Below are 16726 nucleotides of genomic sequence, written 5' to 3' on the forward strand. Positions count from 1 at the left end.
CTTACAGTCTCCCTAGAACTGTATTTCTCAACCCCATGTGAACTGTGAACCTGTGCGTGGGTCCAGCCTCTTGGGGGGGGTGTGCATGGTGTTGGAGCAGTGGTTGACCAGAGCAAAACAAACTTTGAGGGTTGCCGTAACTTACGATGCAGCCACTTTGCTCCAGCAGTGTGAAGGGCCAGTTTCTCATTTAGGATAATTCATACTTGCCTTGATCATATGACTTCTATAATTAGAATATATTTATATTGTACTGTTAAGATTGAGCGTGTTTTTAAGCAGGAACACAAGATGGCTTATGGATACCTGTTGTTTCTCATTTTATGTTGATAGCCGTGCCCTCAATGACATTGCAGACCAAAACAAAAATCAAAAACAAACAAAAAAAACCACCAGCCTTCATTTGTTCATTTTTGTTTGTTTGTAGTAGTTACTTTCCAGTCCTGGTAGCTTTGCACTGCTTGTACTACTTGTTAGCGTTTCTCTTTTGCTAGCACTATCCTTCCAGCTGAGCCATAGGTTTTCAGAACTTGTTAGCTGAAGTACTGGAGAGTGAACACTCCTGAATACTGTACAAGAAAATAAATATTTATAACTGTAATGCCTGATTTTGGAGGTTTAACACATTCATTTCCAATGCAGTTGGTGTGCCTTTTGTCTGATGACCTTTATCACCTTCAAATATAGGAAAAACTCAGTGCATCACACAAACTCATTTAAAATCAAAAGACAATTATAATTGTCAAAGGCGGTTACAACTATGGTTGCTCTTGGTATTGAAAACATCCTACAGTTTGGATTTAGTTGTGACTCAGAAAAGTAGTTGCTGATTTGGGTTTGGGTTTCTGGTTTGTATTGTTTTAATTCTAAATACGTTCATTATTAAATAGCATCTTTAGTAAAGTGTGTGCAGATATGTTGAGATCATCTGAGTTTCTCTATGACATGACACAGATTAAGGAACAAGGGATTTGTTGCTGAGATGTTGATGTCAGTTGCCTTGCAATGTGAATGTGTGATTTTAGTGTAGTAGTAGAAGGTCACACTGATGCTGCATAAAGCCTTTGGGCTTTGAATGCAACAATCTTGTGCATTTGTGGACATAAGCTCATCTAATATATATCTAAAATCCTTACTGATCTCAGTAGAGTTTTAACTGCTATCTGAAAATCACTCCACGATCTTTAATCTACTGCAAACTAGGTGTCCTTGTATGCAGTTTGTAAATGGGCAGGTTTGTATTTGCGCTCTACCTAAAATCTAACGCAGCACTGAAAGTCATGATACAAAGCTAGAGGTCTCAGTGTGGTTTGAAAACATGTTGTGTGAGCTGCGGTACACAAAGGTGGTAACGTGACTTGCCCAGAAGTACATCTGTTATGGTGGTGGTGCACAACTGGTGTAGTTAATTTTTGTTCAAAGGGAAGTGGTTCTTCACATTATGTGTGCCAAGTGGTAAAATTCCTCAGCACGTGATGTTTTGGATCCAAAAAAGTTGTTTTGGATCTAAAAAAAGTTATGCAGTGCTTATTAGGAGACAAGATGAGTTCATAGGAGAGAAATTCACTGGGCATGGTTATACATATAGAAATCGCCTCTGGCTAAGGAAATCTATGAGCAGCAAATTGTTGGAGACTGGAAGAAACGTAAGGAGAAGAAACACTTGCCCTGTTCTTGTAGTTTTCCGGCTTTGTCCTCTCTTGGAGATAGGGTGATAGCTTCTCATTTCTTGATACCATTTTTTTTTTTAGTTTAATGTCTGTCTGTTTAATGTCTGTTGAGAAAATTGTCCCTTTTTATTTCCATTTTTTTTTGGTAAGAAAACATATTAATTTGAAAGTTAAGCCTTCAGACTGACTTGAGTCTGGAGCTCTAAAACCCTAATGCTCTTAAGTGTTAAGATGCTATGGATCGACGAATGCTATGAATATTATGGTTGCATATGATGCAAAGGGGCAGGAGATACTCTTGTATTAGACTTAGGGACTTTTCCCGTTATAAAATTATCTGTTGGTGTAAGATAGCAAACGTTGTCTTTCTTATGTCTTCGGTTTTGAAGTTTGACAGCTGCTTATTTATTATAGCCATCTATCCGCAAATCATGTCTTTCTTCTAAATTGCAAATAAAAAGAAACAAAGGAGTACTTCTGTTGTTCTGTCACAACAGTGAAAACTGTAAAACTGCAAACTAGTGACAAACTAAGTAGGGATATTTTGTCTTTAAAGCAGGTTTGGTCAAATTAAGAAACAATTTGCATATGTTAAATCTATTGAACATAGAATGCTAAGACTGTAAAATCCAGAATTGTTTCCATGCAGCATTATCCCAATCTTTTATACAGATATATTTCATGTAGTCTTCAAACAGTTTTTGTAGTAGATTGGCTTTTCTTATTCCTTATGTGTCACGTTGAGATTAAGTGGGAAGATGTTACGGATCTTGGATTCTGAGATTTCTTCCACATGAACAATCTTCCTCGGATTATTAAATTCATGCTTTGTAATTATTTTGTTTCAAAGGTTGCTGGTACACAGGTGTATGACTGGAGTCTTCAGGGATATATTGCCGTAGAATCTCTTTGGAAGGATAATGCTAAGAAGAAGAAATCTGGGAAAAAAGATGATAAGGTAAGAAGTCGGAGGAACTTGATTTCTGGATTAGGAGAAAATATGGAAGAATACCAATAAGCACCAAGTTTCTTTTGAATCAGCTTTGAATCTGTGTCCCAGTGCAGTACTGAGTGCAGTCATTGCTGAAAGTTTCTGCTTTCCAGATACCCATTTGTTAAACATTGTTCTAACAGTCAGGTTAACATTCACATAGTCAATTTATTAGTTAGAATAGACAATAAAGATGAACGTTATCGTACAAGTTGCTTTTTTTTTTTTTTTTTCAGTCTGACATTACTTTCTTGCCTTTTTGAATGCTAAATTGATACTTTGCCTGTAGAGGTGGTCAGATATCATATACAACAGCAATGAATCGAAGGATTTTAGGGTTGTTTATCTATAGTTGTTTACTTCTATAAAATGCTATGTGTTGTGACTCGATAGTAATGTCTAGCGGAGCAGAATGCAGTGTCATAATTATGCTAGAGCAACTATTCATAAAACTGTAAGGAAAAAAGATTCTATTTTGCTGCTTTTAATGAATTATGAATTTCACTTTCTACAAAATACTAGCAAGTTTCAATATTAGTGCACTATGATCGGTTAAGGATACTTGCTGAAGGTTAGCATTGACTTGTGAAGACATGTTTTAATGTGCATTAAAAATGAACTTGCTTTAATGAACATTATACTATATAATGTCTAGGTCATAATTTATAACTTGCCTGAAGCTTCTGCAGTTAATTATCTTAATGATGTTTTGTTTTTTTATCTGCTAGACATTTCCATTATCCCACAGGAACAAGCTGTCTCAATAGTTGTACCTCTCTGATACAGATAAACAAACTGACTTCTAAGAAATATATGTAGATGGCTCAGTGAATTGGAGTATAAAAGGCTGAAGAATTGTGTGAGTTGATAAAATATATTTGAGGGAGAGCCAGTAAGGTTTTCAGGGAATTTTTTAACTGAAGAAATAAAAATTCAGAAGTGTAACGTAAAGTTTCAGTGGTTTTAAATCCACTGCTAGACTTGTTGTATCTTTAATTCCTGATTTCTAAGCAAAAAGCTTGTTCTAAGCTGCTTCTGTTGACAAAAATTGCTGCCCTAGCAGCAGGCTGCTTCCCATCTCTTACTTTAGTTGTTTAAGGCAGCAAAGCAGAACTAAAAGGTGTTTTGAAAACAACTCTGAACCAGCAGAAAGCCTTGGTGTTTCACTGTGGACCTTGTGATTGAGCCCTAGCTCAGAACTGGTAACAGCTCATCCTAGGTTGTCAGTGGTGTGTGGCTTTAATGGTGCTGTTCTGGGTTGTTGGAAACCAGAAGTCCTGTCTGACCAGAACAAGGTATTTGCAACCCAGAGGTCTAAGAAATGAGAAGGGTAGCCACTGAGGGGGAGATGCTTTGGAGAGGCAATTGCACTTGAGGTTGCAGGTATGGAACTGAGTTCTCTGGGTGGGTTTGGGTGTGGGAATAGTTCCAAACAAAGGGGTTGGAGAAATGTTCACATATCCTATCAGATGCTGATCCTTTTGAGAATGGTCACCAGTTGAACACTGGTGGAGACCTTCATCAGTGGATACTCACCCTGTATTGGCCCCTGGACACTTGAGTAAATGTACTTGTGTAACTCTTTGAATAAACAAAGCTTAGTCAATCATATTGTACCTTTCGTAAAACCTAGGCTGTCAAAAAATGCATCAAAAAAATAAGCAACATTAAAATATTTCAGAAAGACAAACTGACAGCATCAGTAAGGTTTAGCTGAGCTTTTTATTTTATTGTGTCCTAGGCTTTCAAAAGGAAACACATGGTTGTTATTGGAAGGCGAAAACTTTTGAAGCTTTTATCTTATTATAAGGTTTATTCAAGCACTTGCTACCTCAGCAGAAAAACAAAGGGCATGTGAAATTGGAGAGACCACTAAGTAAACACAGCTCTTTCTCTTCCTCCTTGCAGAGTCTTTAAATCACACCCTTTAGATGCCAAAATGTTATTTGGACAAAAAAATGAAATCCCGTTGAACAATTTCCTTTTAAAGTTCATCTAACTGATCAGATGTTACTGTTAACTGTTGCCAGTTAACTTGGTGAATTAGGCAAGAGAAAAAAGAAAAATGTGACTAAAATGAAGAAGCAAGATGAATTGGATGGAATTTCCTGCATTTCAGAAGTTCAGTGATTGCTTACCACTGAAGTATGCAGCCTCTTTTTTATTATTATTATTTTTTTTTTTTTAGTTCTCTGAAGTTGTTAAAGAGAGGCTGTTGTCTCTATGCCTTCTAGAGAAGCCAAACAGCAGTTCAGAAGTTGGTGGAGTGAAAAGTGTTTCTGATGGGAGAAGTCTGCTGTGAAACTTCCTTTGGTCTGAGTTTGTGAAACAGTACGAAATATGTGGTTGAGAAGGTGTTTTGGTTTTGCAGGGGAAGGGAGAGGGAGACTTTGCTTTTTTGTTTGTTTTATTAAAGACCGTGCAGTACTGTTCTGTCAGGATGTGGTCAGTCACACTTAATAATGAAAGCCTCTACTTTTTTTGTATGTACAAGCATCAGCATGCCACTGCAGTGCAGAGAGGAAGTCTACCCAAGAAACACATTTTCAGTCAATCTCTAATGCTGTGTTATACTAGTACAAAAAAAAAGTACTTTTGGTTCATACAGCTGATAAGATTCAGCTAATCAGCATCAACTATTCCAGCAAAAGGATTTTGGTTACTGTGTTTTTATTGGAGCTTTTACTGGTATAGAAATGCCAAGGAAGAAAAATAAATACTTCTAACTCTCATGTACTAAAGTTGGCAAAGTTTTCTGGGACAAGTTCTACCCTAATTTTCTACCCTAATCTGGGACAAGTTCTGCCCTAATTTGGCAGCCTGGTGAAAGAATCATATTGGTTTTGTATATTTGTTCCTTATTGCCATAGTACGCACCTAGATTTCTTTCCTAGTAAAGGCAAATACAAATGTTCCTCTTGAGTTGTCGATACGGCTGTTGTAACCCATTTCATGAAACCATGCCAGGGCAAAAGATGTTATTTTTTGGTTTTGTGTCATTTGCTCTAGCATTTGCCTGTTACTACACAAAGGATCCCTGCAAATAGTCAAACAATATATGGGTGGCTCTTCTTGGCTCGTGATAATTTGTTACGCTGCTCATAATTTGTTTGATAGTCATAGGTACCACAGCTGCAAATAACTTCATGTTTGTGCAGCAGTGGGTCATTAAAATAGATGCAGTGTGTTAATTTTCTGAAGGTTTTATGAGGTAAAAAGCTATGCCAAACTGAGGTCATCATCAACTCCAATCTAAGTTCTGCCAAGAAAGATGAATTCCTGGATCTTCTGCTGCAACATTTTGAAACACTGGCTGGAGTCCCTCCATCCAGCAAGTCAGTCTGTAAAGTTGTGAATACACTATTTACAGTATAGACTTCTGGTATCCTGAAGCCAGCTCGTTGTGGGAAGTAGTTGTCAGGATGAAAGCTGTCTGGTAAAACTATGCAGGTATCATAAGTGACAATCTGTGTCCACATTTCTGATTTACAGAAGGATGAGACATTTTCCTAATAAGGGATGGCAGGAATAGTTATTTAGCTTCTGTATACATTACCTTGATATGAAGTGGACAACTTTACTACTTCTTCTTCCCAAAATAGAAGATGGTATAAGAAATGTAGCCGGCTTGTTGATAGGCCAGGTGTATTTTATGGGCTTTGTCTTCTGAAAATTTTTTGCTTACCTGAGTCATATTTGCACCCAAGAAATAATTCCACAAAAATCAGTGGAATTACTGTTAAAATTAATATTGCCAGGTTGTGAGTCTTCAGGAAAAAGCGATAGTGGAGTAGAAGATACGTCCTTCAAACCTTATTTATGCTAGTTTGCAAAATTTATAAAGAATCATATCTATGCCTTTGAACAGTTTTTAAGAATGATGTCTAGTGTTCGAAACACTTCTGAGTAGTCTCAGGCAGCATCAAACTTTCATTACAGGGGTTTCACAATTATGAAGGCTCATACCCTGCAGTGACTTCTTTGTGAATAACTGTTTCCTCTGGCCCATGATGTTATGCAAGATCTTTCTCTGCGCTTTTTTTCTTCTACCTTTGCCTTTTAGTGCTAGCTGAAACTGTTAAGCCAGAGAATTGCAGCTTCTTCCCCTCCGCCCCCCCAGGCTCTCTGTTTAATTCTTGCTGCGTTTGTCAGCTTTAATACCTGTTCTTAGGTCAGAGGGCTGGACTGACCATAGCAGCTGGAAGACTTTTGTGCAGCAACATAACTGTAAGGACTGTAGTTTTATGTACAACAGATTATCGTTTGTTTACAGAAAACTGCTTTGGCATCAGTATTTCAGAGCCATGGTTTAATACAGATGACTTGTAAGTTGTTTGTTTGTCAGTCAGCTCATTTGATGATTATTGTCGAGAAATGCAGCCTTTCTGCCCTTCCTCTTCTGCCTCTGGTCTCTACGCTTCTGTCGTTCATGCTGTACTGTAGGGTTGTTCGCTCAGTGGTTTCGTCTTCAAGTGACAAAGGCTTGTGTTCTGATACCAGCTCGCTTAGACCCAGGTTTTGCTCCAGCCAGTGAGCTAAAACATAGTGAAACACACAGAAATAGCATTCTCTTCAGTCAGTCAGTTCTCACTTTCTCTTCTTTACACTAATCAAAGTGTTTTGCTGTATTTTCAGCTATTTTGGATTCTTCCTCTTGCCATGACACTGAACAGGCACACATTGGCAGAACAGTGCTAGAGCTCTACAAACATCCCCTTTTTCAGTCCCTGTTCACTTCTTTGTGTGCTCTTCCCCACTTCCTTCCAATGAGTAGTAAGATCTCGCAGAAGACTGCTGCTTACTGTATTTCTTCCCTTGTTGCCTGCCACTTGGTTGTTTAAACAACTTCAGAAATTGAAAGAAGCTCTTACAGCTTATTGTTTGGTTTTCATTCCTGATCTGTTGGTAGAAACCATCTGTGATTTACCAATACTCCCTGCGTATACATAACGTAAGTACTTAAGTACGTGTGTATGTACGCACGCTTAGTTAAGCACAGCTGCTTGGTGTTTTATTAAGTGTCAGCTGGTGACAGAGTGCTTCCAAGTGCAAAGACTGCTCAGCTTCGGTGGGCTTGGTTCCTGTACTTGCCTTAAGGAAATGATGAAAGTGGAAGTTGTGGTGTCGGTGTCTTGACTGGATGGCTTTACTGTGAACATCATAAACTGTGATCGCAGCAAACCTAAACTGTGTTTTGAGTATCTTGTAAAATAAAACATGAGCGGATGATAAATTTAAGTGTATAAGAGGTGGGAAAGGAAGAATCCACCCTACATAAAGTTGTGCTTTTTAGAGCAACTTGAAACATGGTAACATTTTAAAGTGCTCCATATTTCTAAGAGTAAATTTCAAGCTCAGCAAAAATCACAAAACTGAGAACATGTTGTTGTTGATTGACTAGGAGATGATGAATAAGGTTAAACAGTGCTGTTATCTTTATTCTAAGCAATACATTGCAAACAAGAGACAGAAGAAAGGGTAAATTATTAATCTTTGTGCTTTGTTTCTACTCTTGTAACTGTTGTTCTGTTCTGGTGGCCAGACTCTACCTTTTAGGAGTTTTCCATAAACATAAGAGACATGTGTGCCTCTTTAGTTATAATTCCCGTGGTTAGGTGCCACTGTAAAGGGGCCCAGCCATCTGCTTGCTTCCTTGCAGAGGGAGCAACAGAAACTGACTTTTGCATTGAAGTAGGATGTAATGTGAGGAGAAAGCCAGCATTTTTGTTTGGTTGGTTTCTTAATTAGACTAAGTTCCTTTTGGACTTTTTTCTTCATACGTAAGTAAAATTTGGATAGAAATAATTTTTTTTTTTTTAAGTTTTGTTTAAAGTTTAGGTCTCAATTCATGTCTGTTAGACACAGTGAGCTAAGCTGACTTTTTTTAATCACTTAAGTATTAAAGCTTTATAAAGAACATCGCGTACAGTCCCCTTAATTCCAGTATTACCTTGGATATCAAATAATGATTTTTTTTAATCCTGTGGAATCCCAGCACCTTGAAGACTTTAGGAGTGTGTCACGGAGATCTGTTACCAGTCACCATTGAGCTGAAGCTCGCAGTTGTGTAAGAATGCAAAACATTTCCACCCCTGCTGCGGGGTACAGCTCTGACGCGCGAACTCTGTCCACCCAGACACGTTACGAGGTGGCTGTGTGTCCAGCAGAAAGTAGAAGGACCGTGTCTTGAGCATGTGCCTGCTTCTAACAATGAGAATGCCATGGAGGAGGCGGTCTTTCGGGTCGTTGATCTAAACACGTTTTTTGCTCCTGATTTGTTTTGGGTGTGACTGGAGGACTTTGACACTTAGGAAAATTAGGTGTGTTTGCTACCTTTGCCACCTCAAAGGACTTCTTTTTTTGGCTACCCGTATTACTGCTTTATCGGTCTCGCTCGCTCTTTGTTGATGTAGTGGGCACATACAGCAAATGGAGTTAAAAGACCTTCTTAAATGATAATTGAGCTAATGAGTTTGTGTGTAAGGATAGACTGCTTAGCAGCGGGCTGATTTGAGCCTAGAACTCAGGCTGATAGATCAGCAAAGACGAGCCCTGTGATGAGACCTACCAGTCTCACAGATACAAAGGAACTGAGCAAAACCCCTATTTTCCCATAGGTTTTATTGCTAGTTGTCTTGGTCTGTTTTGTTTTGTTTTGTTAGGATGAAATAAATACCTTACCTAGGTGGTGGTATTTTTTTTTTTCCCCACAAGTCAAGACAAGCAAGTGGAAGAACACAGAGCCCTCTGTGAACAGCATATTTTTGGTTCATTTGTTCAGAAATGAGTAATCCCTGAGATGAGGCATCATGAGTCAGACTGTTCATTGTGAGTTGTAAAATGTCGTAATTTGTAAGTTCCTGTACCGGGAGGATTATGGAGTAGGTCATTGCTTTGAAATGGGTGTGCTTTGTGGATGTGATTTCATTAGCTATGAAACACCCAGGATAGTGATCAAAAGAATTTAGTTTTTTTAAGCAGGGGTTAGCTTTTTAAGATCTTGCTAGACATATTTTGAATAAGAACTTCAAGTATTATCTCCATAATCAAATGTTGGTGTATTGGGTCCGTATCTCCAGCACAGCATATACTGGTCTCGTATATATGTATATATGGCATATATATACCATACCATATATATATACACACCATATGACCATATATATATAGTCTCATAGACTCAGTGCCTTTACATCGTGCTTAATGTGTAGTGGAGTGTAAATTCAAACCATCCTGTGTTTTTGTTTGTTTGTTTTCCAATCTCTTCTGCATTCTTTTGGTATATTTTCCATCACATTTATTTAAGGCATATTGGTAAAAATCTGCTTTTTAGAATAAAAAGAAAGCATAACTTAATTTTCATGTTTCAAATATAAGAATAATTGAGGTTGTGTGTAACCTCCAATCATTTCATCCATCCCCATGTTCAAAGCAGAGCCAGCTTTGAAGATAGATGTGGTGGCTCAGGTTTTGTCCAATCAAGTCTCCAAGGGTGGAGATTCACCAGCCTCTCTGGGTGACCTGCTCCTGTGTGTGATCAGCACAGTGATATTTTTTTTCCTTATATCTAGCAAAAATTTGCATACTGCAACTGTGTTCTGCTGTGAACCTCTGAGAAGAGGCTGGCTCTTCCAAATATGCAAATATTCATTAAGGGTGGATAGCAATTAGATTCCCCCTTTGTCTGGTCTTCTCCAGGCTGAACAGACCCAGGTCTCTGTCCCATATGTCACGTGCTTCAGTCCCCCAGCCGTGTGTGTGGCCCTTTAAGTATTTTCTTTATTGATATCTATTTAAAACCATAATGAAGAGAGTGTTCGTTATAGCATACTTGGCAAATAGATAGATCAGATGCTCTAACAAGCCTCTCTTCATTCTTTGATTTCTATAATTTATTTCAGAGAAAGTGTAAGGACAGTCTTTCAAAGGATATGTGCTGAAAGAGGCCTATTGTATAAATCCACACAAATTCAAAGAATGCAAAATAGCAACCACTCTGTGGGAATTCATCCCCTCTTATTAACGCAGGCAAAAATGAGTCAATTAAAGCATTTCTGTTGAACTACTTGTTCTTTCAAATCCTTTAATTGCTAAGCTAACTACAGGAAGACTGAAATCCTAGGAGCAGTTTGAGAGATCATTTTTGGGGTATATCATAATGAATTAGCCTCATCAACCACTTGATTTTGCAAAAGTTTTTGTTTCATCTTTTTAAAAGGTCTTCTGTTGTAGCAAAAATATTAATCGTGATTGTTTTTGCCACCTCAAGGGTGATGCAGAGGGTGACAAGCCCCAGGACATCCGTGCTGCTTCAAATGAAGAGCGAGCCCTGAAGTAGAACACCAAATCACTCGCCATCAAACAGGTAAAGGCTAAAGGCTGCTAATAGCTGCAGCAGCAAAATAACCTGGAAAAGCTGAACATCAGGTTTGACTTGTAGTTATCTTCTTCGTATTGATGGAATGGGGAAGAGAGGTAACAATTTCTATTTTATTGTTATTAAACTTCAAGTTTGTCCAGAATATGCATTCTTCTTAATAGTGCTTAAGTTAAATGATCTAAATTCTTCTTTAGAGCATAGAAAGTAAATGTAAATGTGTCCTCTATGGGTTATGAATTCTTTTAACAAGGCCTTTTTAATATGTTGTTAGTTTGTTTTTTTTCTTCTTCTCTTCCCATTTCTGGCTCCTGTAGCAAAAATCTCTTTGCTGTCTTTGTCACAGCTGTACAGATGTGAAGGAGGGGAGAGGAACCTCTTCCCTACTCTTATATTTTCTCTGAAGTTTTGTCAGTGTCAGGGTACAGCCGCATTTTACAGCTAGTAACAGTCCATGGTGTGCCTGACCTTTTGTGTTGATGCGCCTCACTAACGAGAGGTGCTTCATCAGTTGGGAACCAGTGATGGAGGAAAAGGAGGCAGTGTTTCCCAGTTCTCCGAGACAGAAACTAGAGCTGAGGCTCCAGTTCTGGTCTGACTTTGCTACTTGGTTGCTTTCTAAACTCAAGCAAGTCCTGTGATTGTTAAGGAAAATAAGAAAACAAAACAAAACTCTTCTAACTTCTAAAAGTAGTTCTAATTTGTCAGACAAAAATATCTGTGTGTCTGAGGCTTATCACAAATGGTAATGTAATTGGAGAACATTTAGGACAAAACATCAGATTATTATCTTCTCAGAGAGCAAACATTAAGGATATCTTTTCTGAACATGTTTTGTAGTTGCTTGTTTTTGTCCTATATTACTTTCATGTTATGCTAAGAATTATTTTTCATCAGAAAATGATTCTAGCGTTGTAGAGACTTCTTTGGGCTTTGTTCAGAGTTCCATTTACCAGTAAAATTATTTTTTCCCTAACTGACAACTGTGTAAGTAGAGTCCAAATTTAGGAAACTGCACCAATTTTTTCTTCCATGCGTCACCACCAGTCATGAATGTTATGCAGATGTGATGGAGTGCACACATCTGCTGAGCAGCAGCATTCTACCATTACACAGCCAGCTTTAACAGCAAAACTAGTTTCTAATGTTGTTTCCATTCATGAATTTTAATTGCTATGGCTAGTTCTCATAAGGGGAAAGGTATTTGAGTGGCTGATTTACTGAGTACCTTAGTTTTCCCTTCAGATATAGGAATTAGTTTTCCTTCAGAAAACTAAAAGTCTCTAAATGTGTTTTGCTAGTATTTTATACAATAACCACATAAGATTAAAAAAAAAAAAAAAAAAAAAAAAACATGAAATAGGAAGAACAGTCTTGTTTTGAGTAAAGATATTCAGGAAAACCAAGTGGGAGGAAAGCTTCTCTGAAATTCACTAAAATATTGTGCTGCTGGTGAGTTAGGATAGAGCTACTAAATAATTAAAAAGCCAGGAAAATTTGAAATTTTCTTTATGTGGGACACTGTACAAACACTGAGGTTCAATACAAACAGAAACCCACAAATAGCTTTTATTTTCTTTCAGCATTTCTTACTACATGAACATAAATTTTGAGGAATGCTTTTTAGTGGCTGCTGTCTCAGATGCTGTTGTCTTTCTTTTTAAGGAGTTAAGATTACTCAGATGTTAAAAGCATCTGGGTGCTGCTGACTTTGAAATCTACTTGCTTTGCCCCGTGTTGTTTCTGGAGGAGATACATAAACACAGCCACTAGATTTTTGACCTAGAACAACCGGATGGTGAAAAGTTCAATTCCGTATCAATTTCCATCTGTTCTGTGGGGGTGGCGATTCGTGCCTTCTGCCTGAAATCAAACCTAGTTATTTAACTCCACACGCAAGTCCAGATGTTTTGTTGGATTTGAGTGATCCCAAAGGTTGGGCCACTGCTGTGATCTGTGAAAAGACGTGTTTGTTTATTCTGCATGAGATCAGTCATGAAAGTCTCACTGTATTTTAAACCATTGTCAATGCTCCTAGTTGAATCTGGTTACTAAAATAAACACTCTTGCACTTTCCTCATAAGGATTTGCCCTAGCGTGGTTCCTTGAATTGTGCTTGGCTGACAATTCACAGAATCGGTTTTTCTTGGAAGCAGCAACATATTTCTCCATTCCAAAAAATGGCAGCACTGCACTTCCTTCAGTGCATGTTTGTAGTTAATAATTATATGTAAACTACGGCTCAAGCTACATCCCTTCATGGGAGAAGCAAGTTTTAATTTTACCCAGCTGTTGTGCTGAAGAGTTTCTTGAAAGTGACACCAGCTTGTGTTTTTCCATGGCATATGTCACTTTCACCCTGTTCAAGTTTTATTTTTATCTAATTCCATTTGTTCCCATTAAATTACCCTAGATTTATACAGAGTAAGTGAGATTACATAAATGCACTTGATGGGAATTAAAAAGAATTCCATTTGAGAAAGTTGATTTATTACAAAAGACTCCAGTTGGGGTTTTGTTGCTATGAAGTGTTCTTTCTCTTCTCTATTTCTATACAGCTCAGCTATAGGAATCAAATTCTCTAGAGCAGAGATAATCATTAGTGATATACTGTCAATAATATGAATATTGAAATCTCTGTACTAGAATTAAATTTGCACCGAGAGTGTTCCTGAAATAGAGTTTGATCAACCTGCAATATCAAAGCAAAAAGTTATAGTTGCACTTCAACAATGGAAAGAAAAGGCCTATCGTATCATAATTCTGCTTTCTCCCTCCCTTTCCCCCTTATCCTCTGTTCCCCCACCCCCTTTTTTTTTTTTTTTTTTTTTTTCTTTAGGTGAATAAAAATACAGATGCAAGCAACAATTTCCCAAGAAAAAGAGGAAAACCATCTGAATCCATTTTGATTTTGAATGTGACTAATCTGCCTTCCCTCTCAGGAAGATTGAGAGTGTGCTGCTTGGGCTTCTGGGATGGAATCCGTGAAAGGACATTACGTTTGGGTCAGTCTCGATACCCAAATCCTCAGTTCTGCGGTGGGACTCAAGTTTGCCGTGCTTGTCCCATTGCAGGAGCGGCATTGCAAGTAGCAAGTCTCAAAATTCTTCGGTCTTGTTATTATTTATATGTAAAATAAAAATCCAGTTGCATAAAACGGTCATGATTTCTTTTCCTCTTCTCGTCTTCTTTAAACTCATGTGTGTGACCTTTATCCTATGTATGAAAGGCTCTTGAGATGTTGTTGACAATGCCTCTGTTTTTAACAGTGAGGAAAAGGTTAAAGTAGCACGATGTTTTGGTTAATGTTAGCTCATAGAATTATGAATGAGAACAATTACAATGAATCTTGTGTTTTGTCTGAGGCTCCCCCTCCTTTCTATACAAATCGTCTGCCTCATCAGTGCCAGTGGAGGTATATAATGAAGCATCTGTGAGCTCCTGTCTGGTGGATGGATGGGAATGGAGCTGTTACCGTTTGTTCTTGTTTTTGCTTGAATGCACAGCTCGATGGGAATCAGAACGTGGCAGTGGTGGGAACCAGCTATAGAATAACTTGGCTGTTTCCTCATTCCTGGCTAGGGGAGGGGAGAAAAAGCGAGGCGAAGGGAAATATAAAAGGATTTCCAGCATTTTGAAATCTTTGCACAATAAAGCCCTTTCATCATTTGTGGCTATTTCCACTAATCTGTCTTGGTGATGCTTCAGAAGATACTGTAATCCAGGTTAATTGTGCTGCTGCACACGTTACTGTAATCCAAGTAGCTCAGAACTTCTGAAGCTCTGTTGGTGAGACTTAAATGTTCCTAAATTAATCATTAATGAATACGAGGAAAGTGGGAAGGTTGGAACTTAGACGAGTGCTGGTACGATACATAGGTTATCTGAAAGGAGCAGGCAAGAAAATACAAAGTGAATTGGATTTAAAACATTTGCAAACATCTTTGTTGTTGCTTGGTTGGGTATTCTGGCTGGGCATATTCCACAAACTTGTAGAGAAAAACGAATCTTGGCAATGCAAACAACAGTCTGTGTGGGCATTATAAAACAGGCGGGTTCTTTAATGCAGGCATAAGGCACGGAGTCGCCTCAAGCAGAAAAGCAGTATCTCGCAACGTGTTCGGTGCTTGTTTTTGTGAATCCTTCAGGCTGGGGAAGATGGGATGTTGATTTAGCAGAGGGAGCTGAAGCCTTGCTTGATTTTGCTGGTGTAGTTTCAAAGAGGCTTGGGAGGATCAAAGTAGTGTTTTTGTCAGTAGTGGAAAGGAACCTGGGCAAACATCAGTTGAGCTAGAACTGCTGTTACACCACTCTTGCAAGACAAGCATAGGTTTCTTTCTTCCCTTACAGACAGACCTTCCCTTATGCGTTCTCATATCCTAAAGAAAATGAGCTACCACCAAGTTAGGAATACAAATTTAGATACCTGTGTTCTGTTCAGTAATACTCAGCGTATGCCACGTTGGCATTTAAGAAGATAATTACCTGGTAATTCGGGTGTTCTGACCCCCCTAGACTCCACCAACCTGTGCTTTCTCCTCATTCTCCTTCTGATGCAGTTATTGCCTGTTTTGGTTTTCTGCTACCTGTGAGAGAAAAATGAAAGTCATTGTGTCATCTGCTGCATTAACTAAAACAGAACAGCTTTTAATCTTTATATACGAGTGTGTGGGTGCGTTTCAAAAATCCTGGGTTAACTAAGAATCACTTGAATCAAATGCTTTTCGTTTGCTCATATCTTCGTCTTGGCTGTTTACGCTGCTGCTTAAAAATGTCCCAGAACAATAGACTGCGAAGTGGAATGCTTTTATCTAGCAGGAAGTGACTGCCTTCAACCACCTGCAAACACAGATGACAAGCGGGTGGTTCCAAAATGTGATCGAGATCGCCTTAACTGAAATCATTCCTTTATGTCTCCTAGCTACAGCTTTTTGTACAAGTACAGAAAAGTGATGTTTCGTGCTGCTGAGGGGGCAAGAGGTTGTAAACATTCAACTCACTTGGCACAAGCCTTCCTAACGAGGAGCAGTTGGCCGCTGTTCATACAAATGTATGTATATATGTATGCATACACAGATGCTGGGGACTGTTTTTATGTTTTTTTTTTTGTGTGTGTTATCTTTTGCCAGGCTTTGCCTGTGGGTATTACAACACAAGCTGAAAACAGCATATTCCCCACCCAAGTTTCGCATCAGCAGTTTGATCAACCTTTTACCCTAAGCCTTTCAACTTGGTAACCGAGTCTGTGCAAATGTGGAAACTTCTCTCCATACCCTTGGTCGCAGTGTCAGCAGATACGCTGAGGACAGGTTGCAATGCTGTCTCAGAAATGCAGTCTTTAACCTCTGGATTATGTAAAAAATCTTAGAACTGGAGGTCATCAGGTTAGCTGACGCCATTTGTGTTGAAACGGAGTTTCCTATAGAAAGTTTTGTATTTGAGTAAAAGTGGATAAAGTAGCCCCTCCTTTTGCCAGAAATACCTTCACCAACATGGAATAATCATGCTAGCCCAGGTAAATGTGGAAAATCTTGCAACCTTGAATAAGAACATAGTGCTTTGGCACGTGTTCACTGTGAAAATTAGACAATAGTCTAACTTCAGGAGGCTCTGGACAGACTTATTAGCAGAGGTTGCAGCTGAAGTATTTTGGAGCCTTCCTCACTGCACCTGTCACCATTGCAAGGA

At 38.5% G+C, this 16726-nt stretch overlaps 1 protein-coding gene across 2 annotated transcripts in view; it reads left to right on the forward strand.

Annotated features, from left to right (window-relative positions):
* APOO (apolipoprotein O) overlaps nucleotides 1–13909 on the forward strand; it is a 30635-nt gene extending 16726 nt beyond the window's left edge. Inside the window, exons 7-9 of one of the 2 annotated variants that reach the window (XM_032202588.1) lie at nucleotides 2521–2628; nucleotides 10931–11026; nucleotides 13878–13909. In XM_032202588.1, coding sequence (XP_032058479.1) covers nucleotides 2521–2628; nucleotides 10931–10999 — 177 coding nt within the window. In that variant the 3' untranslated portion in view covers nucleotides 11000–11026; nucleotides 13878–13909. Of the gene's footprint in view, nucleotides 1–2520; nucleotides 2629–10930; nucleotides 11032–13877 lie in introns of those variants that run through there. The other variant, XM_032202596.1, reaches the window with a different exon arrangement.
* Nucleotides 13910–16726: the final 2817 nt, after the last annotated feature.

This window comes from Aythya fuligula, chromosome 1, assembly GCF_009819795.1.
Source record: "Aythya fuligula isolate bAytFul2 chromosome 1, bAytFul2.pri, whole genome shotgun sequence".
In the NCBI taxonomy this organism is placed as follows: Eukaryota; Metazoa; Chordata; class Aves; order Anseriformes; family Anatidae; genus Aythya; species Aythya fuligula.